The 27730-nt window shown below is 44.2% G+C and overlaps 1 protein-coding gene across 1 annotated transcript in view; it reads left to right on the forward strand.

Annotated features, from left to right (window-relative positions):
* DAB1 (DAB adaptor protein 1) overlaps window positions 1-27730 on the forward strand; it is a 350013-nt gene that overhangs the window by 254838 nt on the left and 67445 nt on the right. The window contains exons 6-8 of the mRNA XM_029948917.1: window positions 25438-25569; window positions 26171-26290; window positions 26758-26796. Of these exons, the coding sequence (XP_029804777.1) occupies window positions 25438-25569; window positions 26171-26290; window positions 26758-26796 (291 nt within the window). The remainder of the gene's footprint in view (window positions 1-25437; window positions 25570-26170; window positions 26291-26757; window positions 26797-27730) is intronic.

A 27730-nucleotide genomic window follows, 5' to 3' on the forward strand; every position in this document is an offset into this window, starting at 1 on the left:
TAGTACTCGTAGGAAAGTGGATGGACCTTGAGGGTGTCATGCTGAGTGAAGTAAGCCAGGCAGAGAAGGACAGAAACCATATGTTTGCACTCATAGGTCTAGCAGGAAAACAAGAGAGACCTAATGGAGAACCAGGGGGAACGGAGGAGGGAGAGAGAGTTGGGGAGAGAGAGGGATGCGGAACTTGAGAGACAATTGAATGCTGAGAATGAACTGAGGGTTGGGGGGGAGGGGGGAGGGGGGAAGAGAGGTGGTGGTGATGGTGGAGGGCACTTGAGGGGAAGAGCACTGGGTGTTGTATGGAAAACAATTTGACAGTAAAATATTTAAAAAAAATGAATGAACATTTAAAAATCAAAAAAAAAAAAAAAAGAAAAGGAAGGAAGGAAGGACTTTAGCTTGGGTTGGTTGGGGAAGGTTCCTGTGAGGAGGTGACCCATAAACTGAGTTTGCCAGGGTTTAAATGGGTTTAAGTACCAGGGTTTAAACCAGTGGGTTTATGGCTCTGAGGAGTCATGGTAGAAAATGAAGCCCTCAGGGTGGGTGGGGATGTGAAATAGAGACCCACAGGCTCAAGTTTATGTCAGCATTGCTGGGACACTCAATTTTTCTGTTACTAGATTTAATTCTTTTAAAGCAAAGTTCCTTTGCTTAAAATGAGGAGTTTAAATATATCCCCTGTGGTAGAGGTATATATTATTGGACTTGCGTATTTTTATTTTAGGCATTTCAGAAAGCAATACTCTGAGTAATGAGCAGTAAGCTTTTGAAGCAAAGAAGTTGAAATAGGAAATTGTCTGTCTCTATGGACTTGGGAAACACATAGGCCCTGAAGTTAGAAAGTTCCGGGTATGAACATCAGCTCTGCTACTTTCTCAGCTGCCTGATCCTGCACAGAGGACGACTTCTATCAGTTTCCTCATGAATTAACTGTAGATGATAATAACACCCATCCGATGGGCTGGTTATGGAACTACAATGTGATAGTACATCAAAATTCTCAGCAGAGCAAGTTGACACTGAGTCAACATTCAATCAACGGTATCAGCTGTCACTGGTCTGATTACTGTCATCTTCATCTGTGTTTTTGTTATCAACATCACTGTATTTATTTTGGTAGGGGGCATTCTCCCTCCTGTATTTGCAATGATTTTTATGAGAACTTTGCTTTCATTTAACAAATTACAGGAGACTGTGGTCACTGGTATACCAAGTCCCAAATTCTCATCCTGGCAATTGAGGCCCTTTTTGATTTGTTTTTAACCAGAGTAGTTCCACCTCACCCCCTCCCCCACTATTATTAGCCACACTCTCAACTTCTCCCACCCCAGAGTTCTCTCCTCATATTACCTCCATGCTTTTATTCAGTGAGGCTTCCACACAATATAGAATGCTCTTTCTTGACTGTAATAAAATATGTAGTTCTTCACTTCTATTCTGTGCCAGCCATTAGGATGGGTCCCTTTCATATGTGAGCTCATTAGTCTTTACCTCTAAAACAGCAGCTGAGACGAGGGGAGGTGAGTTTCCTGCTAAATCCAGGCAAGAAGGAAGTAGTGGAAGAAGATGGATGGCAAGTATGCCAACCAACTCAATCCCATAGGACGGGACTGAAAAACTACTTCCTGCATCTTTCTGATCCATGTTTAAGGCATCCACAGCCTCATGGGCCTCAGTCCATGCTGTCATAAGTAGGAAGATAGAGTCAAGGAGTGATAAGCCAAGGGCAGAGGGACAAATCAGCCAAGTACTCTAAAGAGACAAAGACTCTTGTCTTGTTGAGCCGCACCCACTCTGAAGAGCCACTGAAGGTTACCGCTGAGTGAGTTTGCTCTGCTCTGATCGTGTCCTCACCTTGCTAAAACATGCAGGGGAAACTCAATCCTGGGGTACCAGAGTTTTCTGAGAGCCGAATGAGTCAACCCAGCCTGAAGAAGAGTATGAATTTAGTTAGTCTTGGAAATCTGTATGCAGAGAAGGGCTTTTAAATAGGAAGCTATCAGTTGGTCAAAAGTGAGGAGAATCAGGATGAGGGAGGAAAGAGAGCACAGATAATTCAGGGCCAGTGATTGAAGTCTAGAGCTGTCAACAGTGCCTTCCAGGGTGGTTGGCAGGAACTTCTCTGTGGCACAGAAGTGGGACAGGCCTACTCTTCCAGAAATTGAATCCACAAAGCCCCATCTCCCAACTTGCAACCAGCTTGGCTTCATGGGAATTTGCATCCAATGATCCTGGTGTGGTCTGGGATCACAAGCCAACAATGAGTAGAGGTTGTGAAAATGCCTTTCTGGAGATGATCAGGGTCTACCCACAGGAGATGCTCTCTGCTACCAGCTTCAGAAACATTTTAGGAGCCATAAACAAGTGCTCAAACTAAAATCCTGTGCACTCTTAGTAAGGCAGTGAATTTCTAGTGGAAGCCCAGAGGTGAGGCTGGCCAATCCCAGCATGACCATGACTGGGTGCAAGTTCCCACGCTTCTCCTACCTATCAGCACTCTGACCTCAGGGCCTCTGATTGTTGTCTTAGGCAACTGGGAAGTGTATCTAAGAACCAAATCTCCAGTGCACATGTGAGAGAACAAAGAATTTTGGATTCTGCCGTTAGAACTGCTCAGACTTATGGAGAAGGGAGACCGTTGTAAAGGTTCGCGGGCCAAGGCGAAGGCCATGCCTTCCTTTAAAAGTAGCTGTGGAAGAGCAGACCTGGCCAGACCTGCCCTGCTGCGTGCCCGCCTGACAACGGGGCCTCTGAAAGCACTGCTGAAGTCGGGGAAAGGTCATGAACACATGAACAAAAGAAACTACACTTAAAAAGTGGGGCGGGGGTGGGGGGGGATAAAAGTTCCAAACGTATCAACTCCAAGGTTCTTGGCATTTGAGCCACCTGACATTCTGGGCCCCCTTCTAGGTATTTAAATCATCTAAGGGTGCCTGGGTGGCTCAGTCGGTTAAGCATCTGACTTCAGCTCAGGTCATGATCTCACAGTCTGTGGGTTCGAGCTCTGCATCAGACCCGCATCAGAACTCTGCTTCTGGGCCTGAAGCAGAAACCTGCTTTGGATTCTGTGTCTCCCTCTCTCTCTGCCTCTCCCCTGATCACACTCCGTCTCTCTCTCTCAAAAATAAATGCATTAAAAAAAATTTTTTTTTAAATCATCTTATTCAACTCACAACTTTACGATGTGCAATTTATTACCCACATTTCACAGACCAGGACACTGAGGCAATTCAAAGCACTATCACTGCTCAGGACCATCCTGATTATTTGTAGATTCACTCATTACCACTATTTCTTGGAAACTTATTATGAGGCTGATACTGTGTTTTCTATGCGAGACCCATTTTACATGCAGTATCCTCAAAGCCAACCTGCAAGGAAAAGTGTTATATTCACCCCCTTTTGCAGATGAGGAAACTAAGGCTTGGCCTCACATTGCACATTAGGTGAGTAGAGATGGCCCCAGGGCTGGCACAAAACGATTTCAAGGCAGGACTTGGCTCCCGGGCATTAGCCTGAACTGGGTTCTCTGAGCATTAGATTTGTTTAAATTAATTTTTTTAATTATTAAAGATAGAGCGAGCACACACGCAAGCATGGGCAGAAGAGTGAGAATCTGAAGCAGGCTCCAGGCTCAGCGAGGGGCCTGACCTGGGGCACGATCCACGACCCTGGGATCATGACCTGAGCTGAAATCAAGAGTTGGATGCTCAACCAACTAAGCCACAAAGGGGCCCCATGAGTATTAGAATCTTTGCTTCGTGGGATGATATATGTTGTTTCCGGTGCGGAGAAGGCTCAGAGCCGATAAGGGACCACAGCTTTTGACCAGGACAGCATCTCTCTCCACTGCACATGGCGCCCAGGCTCTGAATCTCGGGTGTGCCTCTGACAGGAGGAGGGAGTCAATGGCGAGCCCCCTCCTCAGCCTGAATTTCACTTATGCCATCTGCGCTGCTTACCAGTAGCTTCAGGAACACGCCAGAGAAAGACACGCTGGACCTGGAACCCAGGTCCGACTCTGGGCTGGCCTGGCAAGCCTGTAGCTACGAGCCAGCAGAGTTGCTGTGTTAGCTCATGTCTACCTGGCTCTTCGCACAGCTCATCAGGGCTTTTACCTGTGTTTCCCTTTCTTCTGAAAATGACCTGAGAGACGTTCCGTCCCCCCCTCTCAGTCACTCCCTTCCTGAACAAGGAATGGACTTCTCTGTTCTGTGTCTGGGAAAGAAAGGTCCAGGAAGGATTTAGTTATTTATTTTTATTATATGTTTTTTAAGATAGGGGACTGAATTGTGTAGTTTCTAATTGCTGCTCTCATTGTCAGGATGCAGGCAACCTAGGATGCAGCCCCACCCCTGTACCGGTCAAAGGCACCTCCATGGGTTCCCCTGTCACCCTGCACTTGACCTCTCAGGGCACCTAGTACACCACATTGTGGTTTCCCACGCAGGGCTCCCCACTAGACCTTGAGCTCAGGAGTGGGGGCCATGTCTATGCCAGCATTGTGTTGAATGAATGAATACATATATATAATGGCAATAATATTGTCTCTTTGAGGTCATGTCCTTATAACAGCATGGTTCTCCCAGGTACGTTTGCTTATTCTGGGCCAGGATAGAATCAGAGTGGGTCCTTTTCTACATCTATCCCATGTTCCAAAAGGAAAAGAATGTAAAGTCTTCTTGATACAGCTGAAAGAGTCAGGCTTGGGTTCAAATCCTAACTCTTCCACCTCCTAACTAGGTAAATGTTGGGCCAGTTACAGGGTCCTCAACCATAGAAGGACATTCTACAATAGGAGAAGGTACATGTTCAAAAAGAAACAAAACCCAAGTAAACAAACACCTGATACCGATATAATGTTGACTAGGTGCCAGACACTATTTTAGGTGTCCTGAATGTTATTATCTACTTCATCATCACAACTCCATGAGATGTCGGTACTCTGGTTATGCCCATTTACAGATGAGAAAACTGGGGCACAGGGAGGCTACATATTTACCTGGTGTCACATAGCTAGTAAGTGGCAGAGCCAAGATTTCATCCCAGGCAGTCTTGTTCCAGGGTCCATATCCTTAACCTCTGGAGGTACCGCTTCTATCAATATGATACAGGAAGAGTGTGCGTCTAGAGTTTCAGAGGTCCATGAGAGAGCTGATTTCAGGCATGCTGCTTCCTGGATGTGACTTTGGGCAGGTGACTGAGCCTCTCTGGGCTACGTAACATCCTCATACTATCATGGAGATAATCAAAGAAGATAATGAATGAGATGATAAATTAGAGCTTTAAAAGCTATAAAGCTCTTTGCGTGTATAAGTATGAAGTGGCTATTAACTGTTAGATGCCAAAGAGCCTTGAATGATAAAATGAGGTGCTTGCTTTATAGGCTTTGGGCTTGTGAAAAAAGCACTGGGAGATTTTATCAAAACTGGGTAGCAGGAAGGAAGGGATGGACAGAAAGCTAAATGGATGAAAGGAATGAAAGAAGGAAAGAAGGGGAGTTAATCGATTATTTTAGAAGACATGCTTCAAGTAGAAGACCATTAATGAGAGAAATGTATTAGAAGCAGTCAATTACCACCTTCCTGGATTTGGGAATTAGACATTTGGGGGTGGGAGGTGTGGGGTCCAATCTCAGAACTTCCTCTTTCTAGCTCTTTGAGCTGAGGCCTGCAACCTCAGTGTCCTCCTGTGTCAAATAAATGAGAATCAAGTCTTCCTTATTGGCCTGTAATGAGAATTAAATTCGATCCTATAAGAAAAGCATCAGGCTCGCAGGAGACGATCCAAAGCGTCAGCTGCCCTCCCCGCTCTGGCTGAGTCCCTTGATGTTTCCCATTGTATCCACTTGATACAAAATTGCTAGATGCCTACTTTGGGGAATTAATTTCCTAAAGTGGGGAGAGGGCATTCATAATAAACACTCTGCATTTTCCTCCTGTTGCTTACCTGCTTGCAGGTGTAACCAGAGAGTGAGCATCTCCTTGAGCAGGGGCCTCTGTTCTGCAATTAAAAGTGCCTCGCTAATCCTTCTGCTTCCCAGATGCTCTTGGAGCGGCTGTATTTTTAGCTCGTCTCTTTCATATGCCTCACTCCAAAGACATGTTATTATTCATTTCAAAACTTGACAACTCCTATCACTTTGTCCCGTCGTTCCATTCTGATACACAAAGGGGGAATGGAATGTAGCAGTCTCCAGCTGAATTTTGCTCATGGACTTGTCCGGCGTGTCCTCTGTGTGTCATGAATTCTCACACACATGCTCGTCTGCCCTGTAGTATAGACCGTGCGGGTGTGTATGTGTGTCCATGCGCTCAAGGGTGCCACAAATGCTGTCATACAGACATAGACCAGCAGCCCCGATGTATTTCTGGGGCTGGACTGAAGAGCGTGCAGGAGTGAGCAACAGCAAGGATACGCATTCCCAGCGTTGTTTACTCAGCAAACGTTTATGAATGGTGACTGTGCACCTGGATGTGTGCTGGGCAAGGGCATACATGCTGCAAAAGCAGAGAAGATATCAGCTCATGGGATACCCTTTGAATGCTCTTGAAGTAACAATGTCACATTTGTGAAGCACTTGCTGTGCTCTGAGCACCAAGCTAAACATGCCATGTATGTTAATTCAGGAAGTTCTCCTAGCAGCTCTGGGAGGTGGAGACAGACCTTCCTCATATACAGGAGAGAGAGCAAAGTCACAGGAAATGTTAAGTGCCTAGTCCACGCATCATAGCTTGTGAATAAAGAGGCCAGGCTTTAACCACTGACTCCACAGTCTGTGCTCCTAACCACTGTGCTGTATAGGGGCTCCCCAGTCTCTGCCCAGATTGCCTCCAATTCCAGCATCATAATAAATGAGAGAGTGTGCATCACCCGCTCAGCCCAGGGCCTAGGCCTCATACCAGGTGAAGATTGCGATCACCTGTACAGTATCAAAAATGAACAGCCCTGGACAATCAAGTAGCGAAAACAGCTTTTATTCAGTGGACATAGAGCAGAGAGCTCCATTCCAACTTAGGCAGCGGTGACCAGGCATGTAAAGGGAGAACGAGGGAGGGGGACTAGCAGGGGTCTCCTAGAGTTGGCTCAGAATAATTCGGGAAAATTGCAAAATGTGGGGAGAGGGGTGGTTAGTGCATGTGAAACAAATCTAGGTTTGCAGGCTGGTGCTTCACCCAAGCTTAGGCTCTGGCGCTCCTATAACCAGTGGGAGACAGGGGCCTGATCTTCAGGTGCTGGCTGGAACAGTAAATTCTTTCGGCAGCTTCGAGTTTTCTCAGGTAGGTACTTTAGGCGGGGTCATCCTTGGGATACAGCCTTGAGCTGTGAGAAGCTACAGGCATATCTCGTTTTATCTTGATTCACTTTATTGCACTTTGCAGGTACTGTGTGTTTTTTTTGTTTTTTAACATATTGAAAGTCTTTGGCAATCTGGCATCAAGCAAGGCTGTAGGCACCATTTTTTCCAATAATGTTTGCTCACTTTGTGTCTCTGTCACATTTTGTTAATTCTCACAGTATTTCAGACTTTTTACTATTCTATTCATTGTGGTGATCTGTGGTCAGTGATCTGTGATGTTACTACTGTTATTATTTGGGGGCACCACGAACTGTGCCCATAGAAGACAACAGACTTAATAAATGTTGCTTGTGTTCCAACAGCTCCACAAGCAGCTGTCCCCCGTCCCCGTCCCTCTCCTTGGGCCTCCATGTTCCCTGAGACAACAACAGTGTTGAAATCTGGCCCCTTAGTGACCCTCCTGTGGCCGCTGAGTGTGCAGGTGGCAGGGAGAGTCGCACGGCTCTCCCTTTAGACCAAGAGCTAGAAATGACTAAGCTTAGTGAACAAGGCGTGTTGAGAGCTGAGGCAGGCCGAAAGCTAGGCCTCTTGCACCAAACACTTAAGCCAAGTTGTGAGTGCAAAGGAAGATTCTTGAAGGAAATGAAAAGTGCTACTCTGGTGAGCTCACAAAGGGGTTCATGGGTTCATGAGGTTTAAGGAAGGAAGCCATCTCCATACCATGAAATTACGAGGCAGAGCAGCAAGTGCTGATGTAGACGCTGCAGCAGGTTCTCCAGGAGATCTGGCGTGGAGAATTCATGAAGGTGGCCACACTCAACAACAGATTGCCAGTGTAGGTGAAAGTCCTTGTACAAGAAGAAGATGCCATCTAGGACTTCCACAGCCAGAGAGGAGGAATCAGTGCCTGGCTTCAAAGCTCCAGAGGACAGGCTGACTCTCTTGTTAGGGACTCATGCAGCTGGTGACTCCAAGTTGAAGCCAGTGCTCCTTTCCACTCTGAGAATCCTGGGGCCCTTCAGAATTATGCCTAATCTATAAATAGAACAACAAAGCCTGGATGACAGCACATTTATTTACAAGATGGTTTATGGAATATTTTAAGCCCGCTGTTGAGACCTACTGCTCAGTAAAAAAGATTCCTTTTAAAATATTATTGCTCATTGATAATGTTCCTGGTCACTCAAGAGCTCTGATGGAGATGTACAAGATAAATCTTGTTTTCATGCCTGCTGACTAACACAGTATCCATTCTGCAGCCCATGGACCACAGAGTCATTTCAACTTTCTTATATTTAAGAAATACGTTTCCTAAGGCTATCACTGCCATGGTGATTCTTCTGATGGATCTGGGCAAAGGTAAACTCAACGCCTTCTAGAAAGGATTCACCACTCTAGATTCCATTGAGAACATTTGTGATTCACAGGAAGAGGTCAAGATAGCAGCACTAATATAAGTTTAGAAGAAGTTGATGCCAACCCTCATGGATGACTTTGAGGGATTCAAGACTTCAGTGGAGAAAATAATGACAGATGTAGTTTAACAGCAAGAGAACTAGAATTTCAAGTGGAGTCTGAAGATGTGGCTGAATGGCACCAATCCCATGATAAAATTTGAGCACCTGAGAAGTTACATCTTATGGATGAACAAAGAAGGTGGTTTCTTGAGATGGAATCTTCTCCTGTTGGAGATGCTGTGAAGATGGTTGAAAGAACAACAAAGGATTCAGACAATTACATAAACTAAGTTGATAAAACAACAGCATGGTTTGAGAGGGCTGACTCCAATTTTGAGAGAAGTTTTTGGTAAAATGCTATCAAACAGTGCAATGCTAAAGAGATATTGTTCGTGAAAGCAAGAGTCCATTGATGCAGCAATCTTGATTATTGTCTTATTTTAATAAACTGCCACAGCCACTCCGAACTGCACTCTGCCACCCTCACCATTGGCAGCCACTAACGTCGGGTCAGGACCCTCCACCAGCAAAAAGATTATGAATCACTGAAAGCTCAGATGATGGTTAGCATTTTTCTAGCAATAAAGTGTTTTTTAATTAAGGTATATGCATTGTCTTTTTAGACATAATGGTATTGCACACTCAGTAGACTATAATATAACATAAGCATAACTTTTATGCACCCTGGGAAATCAGAGATTCATTTGACTTGCTTTATTGTGATGATTGCCTTATGGCAGTGGTCTGGAACCAAACCTGCAATATCTCCGAGATCTGCCTGTGTGTTAGTGTTTGTTCAAGTCTTACAGGCTAAGGTTGTAGCTTGGTCAAGAAGAGGCTTTGTCAGGGGAGCCTGCCTGCAGTTTGGTGATGTGGACTGTGTCACTGGGGCATTTCTTTTTCTGTCACTGGTCTATGTGATGCCTGCACCAGCTCTGCCGGGTGGGCAAGCCACTGACATTCTGATGCAGGTCCGTGAATGGACACCCAGACAAAGCAGAGAGAGGTGTGTAGTTAATGGGTCACTGCAAATTGAAATAGCAAGTGTTCTGCACACAGGACAGCAAAGAAGAGGCTCAGGAGGCAGAAGGGATATGCAGCTAACACTGCTGGGAAAGGGAACCCTGTCAGGAGTCCCAGGGGCCACGTCTTCAGTGGTACATGCCTGCAATCTCCATTGAATCCTGGAAAAGACATGATAGGCCTCCGCATTTTGGCCCTGGCCTATCTCTCCTTTGCATTGCACTGGGAAGTTGCTCTAGAAAATGTGCACGGAAGGGAGACACAGATGACCTCACACCCACACCCTCTGTACACTCAACCTCAGAACCCCTCAAAATTTCTTGAGGCCACCTCAATCATCTCACAAACAGAGCCCTCAAGGTCCAGTGCAGGAGTAGGACTTCCCTAAATTCATACAGAAGAAGCAATCAGAGCCAAGGAACCATCCAGACCTATCTGACACTGGCTCACACACCACATAGATGCCTAGACTTCGCCATAGGTGACAGAAAGCCTTATGCCATCAGGTAGGAAATGTTCAGTTGTTCCCCAGAACTCCCAGCACAGCTAAATAAATAAAGGTGCATCACCCTCACCACTGCTACAACCAGTACCACCTTTTAGTTTTTCACCTGTCCTCCGGTGCCAGGGAATTTTGAGTGAACTTCTGTGGGTCCTGGATTGTGTGTAACGGAGCAGGGGTTGGGGGTGGAGAAGGGTGGGATCCACCTGTGGCTCACAAACATTTTGCCAGACCATGACCAGCCCAGCAAGACTGCTGCTCTGCTGGTACAGGCCACGCTGCAGTGGCCAGGGCCCTGGAAATGGCCCTCGTCCCCTGGTCCCAGCTAGGAGAGGCCGCTCAGCTCCTTATCCTTCTCTAGCCTGAAGGAAGATTCTGTCTGCAACCAGCTGGAAGGGTCAGCCAGCTGTAACTGAGATCCACAGCAGAGTCTAGTAGAAAGGAGCTAACAGTTCTTGGCACCCCAGTTTTTTAAAGTGGCCTTCAGGGTCCTGAATCTCCTGACCCCTGCCTCCCTTCTCATGCTGTCACTCTCTGCCTAGCACTTTATGGCCAATAATCCCAAATGGATTGCAGTCCCCTAACAGGTACTATTTTATAGCTTCCTGTCTCTTTGTTATCCATAAGGATGGAATATCTCAATCCCAACCACCCCCATAGTCACTAGCTTTTACCTAGTCAGCTCTTACCAGTCAACTCAGGCTAATTCCTACCCTGTTCTTGCCTTCATAATGGCACGGACACAGTGTTTGCTTATTCATTCAGCAGATCATCACTGATCCCAGTATGGATCATACACTTTGCTGGGTGCTGGTAATGCATGGGTGAGTCAGGAACTGATACAGAGACTGATTTTGTGGTCTTCACAGCCTAATGGAGATGACACCCATTACCCAGGTGGTTGTGTAAGTGAAGGGCTTATTACAGACTGCTATCATGCATTAGGAAGAAAGGGAATGGTTTTCCTTGAAAACACTCAACAGAGGCACCTGACTCCCTATCTCCCCAGAGACTGTGAGCCCCTCCAGGGCAAGGATCTTGCCAGCTCTGTCATTGTGTCCCCAGCACCCAGCACAGCACCTGATGCAGAATTTTTGGGTCAAGGAAAACGCCCATTCTGGAACTGAGTCATGGAGATGAGTCAGAGCTGGGCCAGCAGCTCCCAGGTTTTGATGCAGGAAGCCTGAGTGACTGAGCTGGTCCCCCCTACACCTGTCCTCATTTGTGTACACCTGTCTCCGAGTCTGGTACACCGACACATGCTGGACGGGAGGGGGTGGAGGGATACGTGCGCAGAAAGCTGAGCAGAACCTGATGATCACTGCTCTTAAGGAGACAACCTGATGTACTAAAATGGGCATGAATGTTGCCATCACACCGACTTCTCGCACCAGCTCTGAACTTCACCATTGATTGAACATTGATTGGGCAAGTTCTTTCATCTCTCTGAGCCTTACTTTTTTCATCTCAACAGGCAAATGGCAAAACCGAGGGTTAGTAACTTATTAGTTCATGTCAATATCCCCTCTAAAATTTTAAGGCGAGTTGAAGAAAATAGCTACAGGGTGGTGTTTGGTGCCTTTCCAATGAAGGGGACAATTCCATCCTAATTTCTTTTACTGGCTCTTCATTTTCCAAGGCAACAGCCTGACAAATCATGGGACCAATTAGTGTAAGAGAACCAATTGATCCTGGTACTCAGAGAGCTCAGCCCACCACCTTAGTGGTTTGGCGGTGTGTTGGGGGAAATGCCGCACAGCACTAAATGGGAAATAATTGGACAGATGCAGCTGTAAATTGCACAGCGCTGCTCTGCACTCAGCTTCTGGTTTAAGTAGCAGGGTCTGGCAGCAATAGGAAAACGTAAGGGTTTGCTATCCAGGACTGAAAAGCAGAGCAAAGCTAGCAGGAACCAGTTCTGCCCTCTCATTTTACAGATGGGAAAATTAAGGTGTACTGAGGGAGCAGATGGGACTGGATGCCTAAAATTTTGTTTTTGACTACTGTATTCTCTTGGGGAACTCATCAAACAAAGGAGTGCGGGTGTGGTCATGAAATTAAGGGAATGGCTGTGTTACTTTCTTAGCCACCCTGCCCCCACACACAACACATTACCACAGCTGAGAGGCTTAAAGCACCAGAAATCTATTGTCTCATAATTCTAGAGGCTCTAAGTCTTAGATCAAGATTTTGACAAGGAGTATTTCTTGTGAGGACCATGGCAGAGGGTCTATTCCAAGCCCTCTTAGAGTTTCTGGTGGTTTGCTGGCAATCTTTGGTGCTCCCTAGCTTTTAGACACATGACCCCAATCTCTGCCTTCATGTTTTCAGGGTCTGCCCCCCATATGTGTGTGTTCTCCTTTTCCTAACAACACCAGTCATATTGGATTGGAGTCACACCCTAGTCTAATATGACCTACTTTTAAGTAATTACACCTGTAACACTATTTCCACATATACAATCTGAAGTCCCAAAATTTAGGACTTGAACATTGGGCCCCCTGGGAGGGCATAATTCAACATATGATAATGACAAACAAGTCTGATAACAGAATCTTGGAGCTGGAGAGGAACTACGGTTTCTTAAGCATCACTAGGGTGCCAGGCAGGGTACTAGGGGTTTTAGCAGAATGATGTATTTTAGTTCTCTCACCCAATCTGATGGAGTTATAGATGAGAGTACCAAGGTTCAGAGAAGTAAGGTGATTTGTCCAAGTTGACATAAATAGTCCATAACAGATCCAGATTTCAGAGGCCAACCTGTGGCTATTCAGAGTCATGTGTTGCCTTACTACATAAGTGTCTTAGCAAAATAGATCATAGAAACCATATGTACCACCACCAGTTACCCACGTCCATTACAGCCATCTTGCTCCTAATCCAGTGTTCTTTCCATTGGCTGCGTTTTATTTAGTCAAAGCATCCTTTTTTTATAAGTTTCTGTCTGGCGTGCAAGATTTCATTGTGACCAAAGCAGAGGTTAATTTCAGACTGGTTACAACACAAAAAGTAATTTTCCATTAAATATAATGACCTCATTTCTGCAGTGACTTGTAGCAAAACATGCTGTTTCATTTCCATTCATCCACACTCATTTACCTACTTGCTACAATAATTTTACACCATAAGCTAAAATGTTGAAATCATTGATTATATTACTAAACACCTACAACGGTTATTAGGCTTCTTCATGCAGAAAGAAACAGAAATAAAAATAAGAATTTTAGGAGAATGAGAACATAAGCAGTTAAAGTTCATCCAAAGCTGTATTTAGTGCACAGAGGCTGCAAGGGGCTGGAGCCAGGCATCACCACCAGTGATCTAGGGTCCGTCTCCCTTAGCATTGTGACCTAGGCAAGTTATCCAACCTCTTTGTGTCTCAGTCGCCTCAGCAGGAAAAGGAGAAGAAACGATAGGTAGTAAGGTTGTGGAGCGGAGTGGAGTAAATGAGGATTGCAAATCTAGAGTGCCTGGCGTGGTGCTGAGCACAGAGTAGGCACTAAGAATAGTACCTTTTCTTTTTAATATAATGAAAATAAAATCTCAATTCTTATGCATGTTTAGAGAATCTTTTAAGTTGGGGATTTTTTTCCGCAGAGTTTCGGAAGTATAAATAGTTCCCATATTTATTCAACCTGAACTTTTGAAAATGTTGTTGTTAAAACTAGAGAGGAACCAGCTGATGTTTATTTATGCTGGCCATGGGAAGGCAACGCGGAACAAAGACTCGGCAGCCGCCCTTCAGAGTGCACTGAATGGCCCCCTTATGTTTTGGAACAACGGTTGCCAGAGGTGGACTTGATAAAGGCCTTTTTTCTGCAGCCTACTTTCAATTACGCTCTTGAAATGTTCAGTGCCTTGGTTTCTCCTGTTCTCAGAGAGAGGGAGAGTAGGAGGTGGGTGAACAGGCATGCTAGGATTTCCTGCTTTTCTCCAACATCCCGTCATGAAAACTTTCAAACAACATTTCCCCTTTTGCCATATTTGCTTTCTCTGACTCTCTATCTAGCTAGGTTAGAGAGCAATAAATAACTAGATAGCTAGATAATAAATAGCCACCTTAGGTGTGTTCATCGCTACTGGGGTTTCGTTGCTTCTGGGCCCTTTGCGTGAGCTGTGGTAGGAGGCTAGTTTTAAAGTCATGAGTTCGTACTGATATTTCCAATTCAAGTTTAAAATGACCTGGTTATTTCTTTCATATTTGTATTTCTGTATCATTTTTCTTTCACTGAAAATTTTGCTTTCTGGTAACACTATACTTATGTATTTGTTTTGTCCTAATATATACCCAAAGCAAATTTGAAGTTGCAGTTCCAGGACTAAATACTGCTAATCATAAATGAGGCATAGACTTGAGTGCCGATGAGACTCGCCAGAAGCTCATGTCAGCCTGCTGTCCCTTGGGCACGTCCCTTCTTTCTGAGCCTGCGTCCTCCTGAGACAGGGATAATGATGATATCACCATATTTTTCATAAATCTTAGTTGCGAATAATACAAAATCCACCTCCAACTGTCTTAAACCACAGAAGGAATCTACTGATTTATATAAATATAAAGTATGGAGTTAAATTTCCCAGGTTGGCCCTATCTGGGTTCTTTGATGACATAAAATTTGAAACTCTCGCCGGGGCACCTGGGTGGCTCAGTGGTCAAGTGTCTGACTCTTGATTTTGGCTCAGGTCATGATCCCAGGGTCATGGGATTGAGCCCTGCATCGGTTCCACGCTGAGCTTGGAGCCTGCTTAAGGTTCTCCCTCTCCCACTGCTCCTCCCCACCACTCAAAAAAGAAAGAGAGGAGAGACAGAGAGAGACTCTTCCCTCTCAGCTCTTCTCGCTCTTCTGGTAACTTGATTTCCTAGTAGACTTTGGTTCTCACCAGCCTTTTTATACTCGAGGAATATTATCCTGTCAGCTCTAAGGAAGTCCTTACCTGGGGGAAGCATTCTTGGTGATTGGACGCTATACACTCCTGTAGATTGAGACTCTTTAACTCACTTGACTGGGGAAAATACCTGAAGTATCTATCAGATATACTGTTAGGCACTTCAAGTGATCTTCCTCATTTCCTCCCTATGAGGAAGCAATCATTCCCATTTTATAGGTGAAAAAAACTGAAGCTCAGTGAGATACGGTGACCTGCCTGTGGCCACAAAGCTGAGATTCAGATCCTTCCATCTTATTACTTGCCTTTTGGAAATGGGAACAGGACAGCACAATATGCAGACTACTCTGAGTGTTTAGCAGAAAAGGAGCCCCCTCCCTTCCACACACATACACTTATTGCTGGCTTTTGAGAGCCCGGACTGTGCCTAGGTCATCCCAGAGTGCCTGGTACCAAAGGGCTGTGGGGGGTAAATGTGAATTGAATGAGAAAGGACAGTAGTCCAACCCGCTACCCACCCTGACTGTCCTTAGTCATGGGATGTGGAATTTTGGTGGAACCCCAGTGTTAGGAAACTTCACATGGAAGCCAGTTTCCTGTTTAAGGTGGTTTTCATGTCTTTGGAACAGAAATCTGCCCCATTGTCACTCTGGTGATTAGTAATTGGTCAGGCACACCAGGCTCCACTTTGCCTGTTAGACAAATTTAGGTCTCAATCATAGGTCTAGAATGCTCTCAGCTAGTTAACTAGTTCATCTCCCTAGTTTTAGGCAAGAACTTCATTCACATCTTTTAGAGCTGTGTGTTTACTGTGTGTTAATTTTTTGTGTACAGCTTGTTCTTTTTTTAATTTGTATTTAAATTCTGGTTAGTGAACATGCACTGTTATATTATTTTCAGGTGTACAATATAGTGGTTCAGCACCTCCATACATCACCCAACGCCCATCACAACGAATGCCCTCCTTAATCCCCATCACCGATTTTCCCCATCCCCCCACCCACCTTCCATTTGGTGACCATCAGTTTGTTCTCTGCAGTTAAGAGAGAGTTGGTTTGTCCCTCTCTCTCTTTGTTCCCCCTTTCCTCATTTGTTTTCTTTCTTAAATTCCACATATGAGTGAAATCATATACTATTTGTTTTTCTCTGACTTACTTTGCTTAGCATAATACTCTCTAGCTCCATCCATGTCAGTGAAAATGGCAAGGTTTCATCTTTTTTATGGCTGAGTAATATTCCATTACAGGTATATAATATATAATAATATAAAACAATAACATATAACATAATATATATGTGACATATATACATGTATATACACACTCACGTATGTCTTTATGTAGTCATCAGTCAGTGGACACTTGGCCTGCTTCCATAATTCGCCTAATGTAGATAATGCAGAGCTGTGTGTCTATAACATGTTTTGAGACCTACTAAGAAGAAGCTGTCTTTTACAGATGTTGTGTTGTTATAAAATTTAAAAAGGAATCAAAGAAGTGTCTGGAGCAGTGATATCTGGGTGGCTCAGTCATTTAAGTGTCCCACTTCACCTCAGGTCATGATCTCATAGTTCACAAGTTTGAGCCCCATGTAGGACTCTCTGCTGACAGCTCAGAGCCTGGAACCTGCTTCAGATTCTGTGTCTCCTTCCTCCCTGCCCCTCCCCTACTCATGCTCTGTCTCTCTTTCTTTCAAAAATGAATAAACATTAAAACATAATTTTGAAAAACTTAAAAAGAAGTTCAGGAGCAAAACAGGACATGAGTTCTTACTGAATACAGCCTCCTCATTTTAACAGCCAAGGAAGTAAAGGCTTAGTGAGGAAGACAGCCCTAGAGGCAGAGGGTTTGAGTGGAGGTTCAAGGAAGGATTTGGACTCAGGGTCCTGCTGACAGATTCATTCATTCAAATTATTCATTAAGAATATGTACTGACAGGGGTGCCTGGGTGGGTCATTCGGTTGGGCGTCCGACTTTGGCTCAGGTCATTATCTCACAGTTTGTGGGTTCGAGCCCTGCGTTGGGTCTGTGCTGACAGCTCAGAGCCTGGAGTCTGCTTCACATTCTGTGTCTCCTTCCCTCTCTGCCCTTCCCCTGCTCACTCTCTCTCTCTCTCTCTCAAAATTAAAGACATAAAAATTTAAAAAAGAAAAAGAAAAAAAATATGTACTGACAAACTCATAGAGACAGGAAGGAGGAGGTGGCTGCCAGGGGCTGGGGGAAGAGAGCCGTGGGTTAGTATTTAGTGGTACAGGCTGTGAGTTTGAGAAGATGACAAAATCTAGAGGCTGGTGCTGCAGAGCAGTGTGAATGTACTCATGCCGCAGAACTGTGCACTTAAAAATGGTTAAAATGGTACATTTTAATAACAAAAAGTATATATATGCGTACTGCTTGCTTGCTGTATGTCAGGCACTGTATTTGATGCTCGGGTTGAGATAAGGAAAAACTGATATTGTTGCTGCCATCCTGGAGCTGTTGTGTGTATGTGTCCGTATCCATAGTGACAGACTCAACAGCTGCCCCACATGGAAAAGTCCAGCAAGCTAAGAAGACGTGTGGCATAGGAACCAGGTTCCTACTGGAAAGTCAGGGAAGACTTCAGAGGCAAACAGACATCTGTGCTGAGGTTTGAGGAAACAGAAGTTGAGTGCTCTAGCTGGATAGAGTGCCTTGTGCAAAGCCTTGAGGTGGGAGGGAAGCGCTTCTGAGAGTCTGAATAATGGCCACCAGGGTGGTAGAAAGCAAGGGGAGCCATGGTGAGAGACCCTGGGAAGGTGGGCAAAGGCCCTGGCAAAGATTTTGGTCTTTATCTGAAGAGCTTTGGGCAGTCTTTGATGTGTTTTATCTATGAGCTAGCCTTGATCAGATTTGCCAGATTCTGTCTCAATCCCTCCTCTGTGGTGGGATGATCACAGCAGAGATTTCAGAAGTGTTTGGGGGCTGAGGTTGCTGCTTTTATCAGGCTGGAAATAGTAGCTGTGACCTGAGTTGGGTAGTGGAGATGAAGAGGAACGGACAGAGTGAAGGATTTTGGGGGGTGCACTTGACAAAATGCACCTGTGGGGGCGGAGAGTGATGGAGGCTGATTGGGCTCAAGGACAAGTGAAGAAATGTATAGATGCACACATTGTTCCTGAATCCAAATAAGAAAGAAAGAAGCATCTTATGTTCTTTCTTTAATACTTATTAATATTTTTGTTAAGTTTATTTATTTATTTTGAGAGAGAGAGAGAAAGCAGGGGAGGAGCCGAGAGAGGCAGAGAGAAAATTCTAAGCAGGCTCCATGCTGACAGCGCAGAGCCCGACATGGGGCTCGATCCCACAAACAGTGAGATCATGACCTGACCCAAAATCAAGCGTCAAATCCTCAACCTACTGAGCCACCCAGGCACCACTGTATACTTATTAATATTTTAATACTTATTTAATGCTTCATATTTATGTAACTAATATAAGTATAATTTTTTAGTTAGTATAAAGCAAAAAGTCAGATTCTAAAAATCACTAGTAATTCCACCACTTGAGAACTGTCATTAAGATTTTGTTGAACAAAAATAAAAAATAAAAGATTTTGTTGGACAAACTTCTAGACTTTTTATACATATATGTAGATATGCATACTTTTTCCATAAACAGGATAATATTAAACATATTAGTTTGCAATATGTTTTCTCAAGTTCACCAGAATATTGTGAATAGGTTTCCATGCCAAAAATTCATAACATCCCCCAGATGACTTCCAGTGACCTCATATTATTTCAACATCTAGCACAGTGTAGTTTCTACAGCCAGTTAGTGCTCAACATTTCAAACATTCCTGACTTGTCACTATTTCTTAGAGCACTGTGGGGAATAGCTTGTGTCCAAGTCTTTGCCCACACACATCTTGCATTATTTACAGATAATTGAATCCCTACGAGAAGAACCATGGGTCAAAGTTTATGCATGTCTTTAAGGCTTTGAAATATATCGCCAGTCTGCCCTGCAGAAAAGCTGCACCAAATCACACTCCCACAAACCATAAAAGTAACCATAATGGCCAAAATCGACACAGCCATTGCTACGTGTTTCACACTGTTCCAAACCCTTTACATATCCGTAAGTCATCCATCCTCCTAAGAGGACCATGAGAGAGTTATTATTATTATCCCCAGTTAACACATAGAAAACCTGTAGCCCAAGAAAGCATATTTCCCCACACTTCTGTCGACGCTGGGTATTATCTGTTCTTTTTTTCATTCTGGTGGGGGGAAATGGCATTTCATTTATATCCGGTATGTTTTATATGAATTAATTTAATATTCCCAACAACTTTCAGGTTCTTTATCATTCTTCATATACTTACAAAAAGAGAATTTAAGGCTGAGAAATTTAGAAAGACGTGCCTGAAGCTACACATCTGGTAAATGACAATGCTTCGATTTGAATTGTGTCCTCTCTGGCTCCAGAGTCTGTATTCTTCCCTCTGCGACCACAGTGCCCTTTCAGCAAGAGACTAAATGTTTGGAAATTTGGTTTTGTCCTTGAATAAAACATTCTAGAAGATTTCAGGATGGGAGCTCAAGGAAGAATCCACTCTGACCGGCTCCACTGAGCATTTCATGATGGGGTGCCTGGGGGTGGTACAGAGGTTGCTTCCCAGCCTCGTTGGCACTGTGATGCAGTAAACGCATCCAAAAATATGTTAGAAAAGAGAAGGGCCTTTGTAATGAGCCTGGGCCTGCCTTTGTCTTGTGAGATTTTAACTACTGTAATTGCCTATAGAGTGAAGTAGTGTATTTTTCATGTATCTATTTTTATTCTGTGTCTATCTGCATATCTGCTTTTCTGTTTGGTTTTTGTTAACTCACTTGAATCCTGGTGGGTATTTTTCCGGTGACTAGTATTGCCTTGAGAAAGCATACACTCCTGTACACACACACACACACATACACACACACACACACATACATACACATAACACATACACACACATACCCACACACATACACACACACACACACACACACACACACACACACACATACACACAAATAATAGGAAGGCTAAATAGGGTAGGATTTATTCTTTTTTTTTTTTAAAGCTAGTGGTAAAGTCTGAGTAGATGACTTTCCAATCCATACTGTATTTAATTGGTTGTATTGAACCGTACTACAAATTAAGTCTCCTCTGTAATTTATTCTGTCAGATGGTAACCCTCCAAACAATTTGATACTTCATTTAAGCATTGGTAAATGGCTCATGGAAATACTAAGAAAAAAAAAAAACAATTTACTGATGATCAGATAAGAAACCCTCGGTTCATGGAATGAGTCCTGTGCGAAATGTCATGAATTAACGTGATTCAGTCATTCACTGAGCATTTATTGAGCAGCTACCTCACACAATGTGTCTCCAGATGGCATGGTTCTCCCTTTCGTCCTTCTGTAGCTCATCAAACGTTATTTAGCACTTACTGTTCAAAAGGAACAGTATTGGGAGCTGGAGGAGACTGAGAAGAATTAGACACGGATCTTTGTCTCAAGAAGCTAACTGCCCCAAAGTAGAGAGAAAACGGGTACACAGAGGTTTTGTTTCATTTTGTTTTGTCTTTGACTCCCTTGAATCCTGGTGGATATTGTTTTCCTATAAATGTTAGGTTCTTTCTTCCTAGACCGCCCTTTCCCATGATTTTCTGGAGACTTGCTCTTAGCCTTTGAGATTCAGTTCAAGGCCAGCCCCTTTGTCAAGTCTTCCCTGATGCCCTTCCCCATCCCTGCTCTGAGCCAGTGTAACACCCTATGCACACCTTTAATATAAGCTCGTCTTATTATATTGCAGTCATTGGTTTCTTTTCCTGCCTGTTTTTATGAGATTGCAAGGCCCTCAGGGAAGGGGCTATGTTTTAATAATCTAAGTGGATATACAGCTAAGCATGAGACCCGGAACATAACAGGTACTCAGTAAATACACATGGTGTGAATAAGTGGATGAATGGATAACCACGAAACAGAATGAAGATGTGTGAAGCATCCTAGATAGAAGAACAAGTACCATACAGTGAGGTCTAGGGACAGGAATTATCACGGGGAGAAATGGGGGAGTCAGGGAAGCTTCCTTGGACAAGGACACTGTTGGAGCTAGCCTGGAAGCACATGTATTATTTAGTTATGTGGAGTCACTGAAGGATGGGTGATAGGGATGAAAAGGGCACTTGATGGGGAATATGTGAACAGTGGCACAGAGGTTGGGAAGGACAGACCGAAAGTGACAGGGATGGGCTCTTTAGACTGTGTAGACCGACTCACCTGATGTTCCGTGGTGGGAGGAAGGTCAGACCAGATGAGGAGGCTAAGCTCTTGGTATATCCTTAGAATTCTTCAAGAATAACTTTCATCCACAATCTAACATGGAGGGTTCCAAATGGGAGAAGAATGAAGTGGTGGCGGGGAAAAAAAGGGTGTTGTTGAAGACTACTTTTAAAAGCAAATACCTGCTTTGATTTTAGGCAGTACTTTAATATCTAATATAAGTTTTTCTAAGACAAAAAGTTTTCCAAAGGAAATATGGAAGAAAGAAGACCAGACTCTGCCTTTCCTACCCCTTCCCCTTCTGGCCTGGTATCTCCTACTCCCTCCAGAACAACTCATGATGCCCCAGGAACTCCCCACAGAAACCCTCCTGGGATGAAGCAGTCTTTATTTCCCATGACCAAGGATCTCACCACACCTTTCCAGCCTGACTGCTCAACAGACACCACAGATAGTCGCAAGCTCCTGAGAACTCACTTCCAGAGCATGTTGTCTTGACCTTTTTCTTTGAGATCTTCATAGCAAACTGACCTCTAAACTGTCTGATATATGACCCTCTCTGACCTCAAATACCTGTAAGATCCTGAACAGATTCAACTCTGCCTTCTAGGTGAGCTCGCCCCTTCCTCATCCCAGCTTGTCAGGGATCATGACTTTGTTGTCCAGTTGGGGAGACAAAAGTCTAAGGAGCGGAGACCGCGATTCTACATAATCTTGCTTCCTCTTTTCAGTTCTCTTCATAGGGAGAATGAGGGCTGCATTCAGGACTGATCCTTCCAGAACTCTCTGTGACCCCTAGCCTTTCATAAATACGGTCAAACAGTATGACGTTCAAGGTTGCTTTGGCTTTCATTGTGCTGATAAAGTCTACTAGAAGACATAGAGCAGTTTTGAGCCTCAGTGAACAGGTATCTGCAAGATTCTTGGAGTTGCCAAGATGAACGCAGTAATACCACAGGGATTATCAGGATTCTGATGTGTTTGTGTCTCCAAGTATCTGTTTTACATCTGCACAGTTGAGGTTGGAAAAAATGGAGACATATCCCCTCAATGTTGCTTGGTTTCCAAATAAACGAGCCGCTTTCACAGCAATCCTTTTTAACATATCATAACATTAACTATGGGAAAAGATCATGTTACAGATATGCTTAGGCACTTTAGGCACGCACAGAGCTACACTTTGTGAGGCAATATTAGGTATCATCAGGCGTTAAAAATGTTTTGATTTTAAAACACTTAATGAGGATTCCCAGATAAATTAAAGCATCTCCATCTGCTGTCTTGTATAGTAGGTGATATTTTACCCTTGCACAATCATCTCCAAATCTAATTCCACCAGGAAGACTTCTAATCACAGTTTAATTTTAGAGCAATATTCCACTTGGCAATCAATAAGCTACTGTCGTCAAACTTTTATTTAATAGGAGACGTGGATAACATTCTCCACATTATGCAGAAAGAGAAATACTTTTAGGAAAGGCGAAGAAGGAGAATGTCTTTGCCTCCCACTTTCCCCTGCTGCATACCATTCTAGTTCACAAAAGCCTATAAATCAGTACCCCCGTGTTGTGTGAATATAAATCTCATCAATTTTACATCATTAACACCATGAGAAACCTACCAGTCTGAGTAATTTTCCTCCACTAGCTAAGTATGTCCGCTTAATAAAACAAGAATAAATGGATTCAAGGTCTTCCACTAACAGACATTTTCTTCCATGCCAATTTAATTTGGGTCAGAACTCACTAGAATTACACAGTTGACTTGTGGCCGGTGAGGGTGACAACACCCTCCAAACATAGTGCACAGTGACCAGTGGTCAACCTGGGCAGGGCATGACCTGAAAGGAGAGTCCCAGGAGCAGTCAGCGAGGTTAGTGAGTGATCAGAGTCTAGAAGGGTAAGGTGCAAGAGCAAATTCTACTGCAGAAATGGTTCATGAGATCAGAAGCCTAGAAAGATAGCAGCAGTCTGGGAATGGGCATTTTGGAAAGCCAGAGCCACTGGTCCAGAACTAAGGTGATGACATCACAAATGCCCACTGACCTGAGAGGCTGGCTGTGTGATTCGTGGTCCTAATGGCTGATGGGTCTGGGACGGTGGGACAAGATCTTCCAGAACATGTACTCCAGTGATTCCCATCACGTTCATAATTAAGTTCCCTTTGTGTTACATGCCTCCCTCCCTCTGTGGACTCGGTAATGGGGAAGATTTTGTCCAACCAAAAAAGAATGGTATTTATAATCATTCACTTTCCTACTTGAATTATTCAAACTCGTAACTAAATGCCAAAGAGAATCTTCTCAGAGTACAGCAGTAACCTGATACAATTCCAAAAGAACTTGGCATTTTCATTTGCATGCACATGTGTAGTCTTAATTAAGACTAGTTACAAATTTCATAGCTTAGCTTTCTGAAACGTTTAAAATTGCTTAGGACTTCTTTTTATTACCTTTAATGGTACAAGTAGGCCCAGAGTTAGGAGCCCTTAATCTGGTACAAAGTTCTCATCAAATAGAAGAGTACGCAAAGGTCTAAAGAGGTACAGGGAGTATCTTGTGCTCACAAAGTGGCTAGAATGCAAGGCTTTTAATCTGTAATTTAATGAAAAGGCCCCTTATAGGGATTTTAAGCACATCATATAATGCCCAGCTGCCGTCACAAGCCTTTACACAGAGTACTGTTTACTTAGAGTTACTTTAAGTAGGTTTAATATAGGAAATGGTCCCAAAGATGATCATCACCAACAAGATGGCAAGAATTATTTGCTGAAGCTTAGATAATAAAGGTGATAAGATCAGCTTCGAAAGATTACCAAATTACTGATCAACTATCCCAACTTACTTGAATTCAATGACCATGGGTCAAGTACGGCACAAGGTTCTAGAAAGACAGCATTGAGGAAGATGGAGCCTGGTGGGGAAGACAGACAAGGAATCAGGTAAGTATATCAGAGAAGGAAGGCCTTTGAAAACAAGAGCCCATGGAGCTGTGTGTGAGGAATCTGTTAGGAATTGTGCTATCAGTAGAGACTGAAGTTCTATGGAATTATTTCTGCAGGAGGAGGGACAAGAAGCCTCGCTCAGGGGAGATTTCACAGATTCAAATGTCCTTTAATTAAAACTTATTTATTTATTTTGAGAGAGAGAGGCAGGCAGACAGACAGACAGTGCGGGTGAGGGAGAGGCAGAGAGTGAGGGAGAGAGAGAATCCTAAGCTGGCAACGCAGAGCCCAGTTGGGGGCCCACACACATGAAACCGTGAGATCATAACCTGAGCCAAAACAAGAGTTGGAAACTTAACCAACTGAGCCACCCAGGTGCCCCTCAAATGTCCTTTTGAAAGAGAATAGGACTCAGGCAAATGGATAGAAGAATGGGCATGGCAGACAGAGGGACCAGCCCAGGAAAAGCCTGAGAACTAAGGGTATCCACCTCCAGCCCAAATGATGACTCTGGACAAGATAGAAGAAGGTGTCTGTTCCCCGAGACACTCTGTCACCATCTGTTAAAAAAAAAAAAAAAACCACGTTGAACCATACAAATGTATAGTTTTGTGACTCTGAAGGGCGCCCTATACTTTTCCACCATGGCAAGCAGAAGCTCTGAGGACGGAGGTGTATTAAATACCAAGCCGGAACTTCGGCGGGGTTGGGGTTGTCTCACGAAGAGAGCTGAGGCAGAAGCCTGCACCTTGAACTTGAAGGACCGGCTCTGGCGAGCTTAAAGGGAGCCACCACCACAGACGCGCATTCAGCATATGAGCAGCCCTGTTTATCTTCCTGGTCACAGCACTAAGACCTCACAGGGAAGCCTCCATCTCTCAAGGGCAGCCGCGGCTCTTTTTTCCTTCCATCTGGACCCAACAGCTCTTCCAAAGCCCTTCGGGCCTGTTCACACATAGCTGAAACACGTCTCTTATTGATCAACAACTCGGAGGGAAAGTCCCATGAAATATGTTCTTCCTTTTGTCTCTGATAGGCCCTTCAGCATCATCATGCTGTTCACGAAATCTCCTACATTGCAAAGGACATCACAGATCACCGGGCCTTTGGATACGTTTGTGGGAAGGAAGGGAATCACAGATTTGTTGCCATAAAAACAGCCCAGGCGGTGAGTATCCCCATCCAAGGAGGGCCCCTTCGCTTGTAGCTTCGGGGGGCAGTGCGCGCGGTCCCACTGTTGGCGTTTGAAGGCCGCCTCTGATGTAAGACGGAGTGATGCTGACGCTCAGGCAGCCTCGGAGCGGGGAAATAGGCTCAGGCCCGTCGGTCTGGTTGTTTTTTTCTAATGGGTATTTCGTAATGACTAATTATTTTCCTTTCTGATTAAGCTGGATGGAGGCACACTACACAAATAAGTTTCCTTGTGTTCATAGCCTCATTTACAAAGAAAATAAGAGAAAACAAATAGCTGTTTTGTATGAGGCCTACCCTAATTTTATGGTATTCAGAATTACTAATAAATAAAAGCAGTGCCTTTTATGCTTATGATTATTATGAATTTGCAAATATAATTAGTCGAAGAAATGAACTTTAGCCTAGATGCAATTTGCTAAACCAATATAAACAAGGTGGAATTAATTAAAGATGGAATGCTCTCAGTGTAATAGGAAAAGGAAGGGCTTCGGGTGGCACCAGGAAAGACAAGAGTGGGCCACTGTGGCTCAGCACGAGCCCCTTACTACCTTGCTTTATCGCACCTTCTACTCCAGGCCGAACCTGTTATCCTGGACCTGAGAGATCTCTTTCAACTGATTTATGAATTGAAGCAACGAGAAGAATTAGAAAAAAAGGCACAAAAGGATAAGCAGTGTGAACAAGCTGTGTATCAGGTATACCTGTGAATTTACCCGAGTACCAGGGAAGACTAGCACTTAAAATACACAGACGTGAGAACGGATCGTGAGGTCCTGATCCCCCGCTGCCAGATGAAAGGTTCCCATGTAAATTTCAGGCACCAAGAACAAGCCATTAGAGATGATCTTTTATTCTGTGAAATTCTGAACATGTGAGAGAAAGTGAAATCTTGATTCCCGAGGAAGATTTCTGGGGAGAACAGAAGAAACGCAATTGCTTTTGCTGTTGTTGACAGTGGGCCTGGGGGTGGGGGTGGGGGTGGCAGCAAGGGTTTTCTTTTCTTTTTTTTTTTTTCCCCTGTGTGTTTTCTCCCTGAAATGACCCAGCAGCCTGTCCTACCCAGAGCTGGTTTCTTTACTGTCCTGCAGTTTCTGAACACAGTCTCACATCTCTTCCTTTATATCCTCTGCTTTTCAACCTCCCTTCTCTCGCTCTGCGGTAGACAATTTTGGAAGAGGATGTTGAAGATCCTGTTTACCAGGTAATTTCTGAAATCCATCAGGGTTGTAGGGTCAGGAATGGCGAGGCCTGTGCTACAGACACTTCATCAGAGCCCTAGAGAATCCCCTGACTGCAGAGCCTGGGGAAGGGACCGAGATTATTTCTGAGGATGAGGGCTGCCAGCCTCTCCAGGAGTGAATTTCCATAAAAAATGAACAGAAGTTTGGCTGGCATCCATAACATGGGATCTTGAGATACATTTCCCACCACTTGCCCCTGCCCCAGCCCCCTCCACCATCTGTAAAAGTTTGATTCCCAGAACTGGATGTTATCAGGAGTCTCTTGAGGAGGCTTCTCTGAGTTAGGAACTGGGGATGGGGAATAAGATAGGACGAGATTTGAGTACAAGCTCAAAGGGCAGTCTCTAAGCTTTGGGAAGGCCATGAGGAGAAATCTGGCTCCTGATTGTCTGGCTCGTGCCATGGGGGTGCTGGGAGGGAAGTAACGGAGATCCTAGAGATGTCCTAGCCAGTGACTGTCCCTGGACTCTCAAGGTTTCAGCCCAGGTGTGGCTAGAGAGATGACTCCTCTTGGATCCAAGTATGTGCTCTGTACAAACAGATGTGGAGAGAAGGGCAGAGGACACCTCCCACTGCCAACCCCAATCCCACTCATGCTTATTCCCACAGAGAGAAAGGAGTGAGAAAATGGGCTTGTAGGACATAAAAGAAAACCTGAAAGTTGCAAGTTATATGTGTGTGGGTCACACATGCCTATTTCCACACAGAAAGTGGTATAGCTATGACAAAAATAAAATCATATGGATAAAATAAGTAATATAATATGAATACACCAAGTAGAGGTTTTTAACATAGGTGACAAACAAAAGCCAAAGATAAGCCTAAAGCATGCCCTGAGTATGGAACACTGAGGGTGAGGATTTGTCTAGAATGTGAACTCTGCCCTGGCCACCT

Source organism: Suricata suricatta, chromosome 8, assembly GCF_006229205.1.
Source record: "Suricata suricatta isolate VVHF042 chromosome 8, meerkat_22Aug2017_6uvM2_HiC, whole genome shotgun sequence".
Classification (NCBI taxonomy): domain Eukaryota; kingdom Metazoa; phylum Chordata; class Mammalia; order Carnivora; family Herpestidae; genus Suricata; species Suricata suricatta.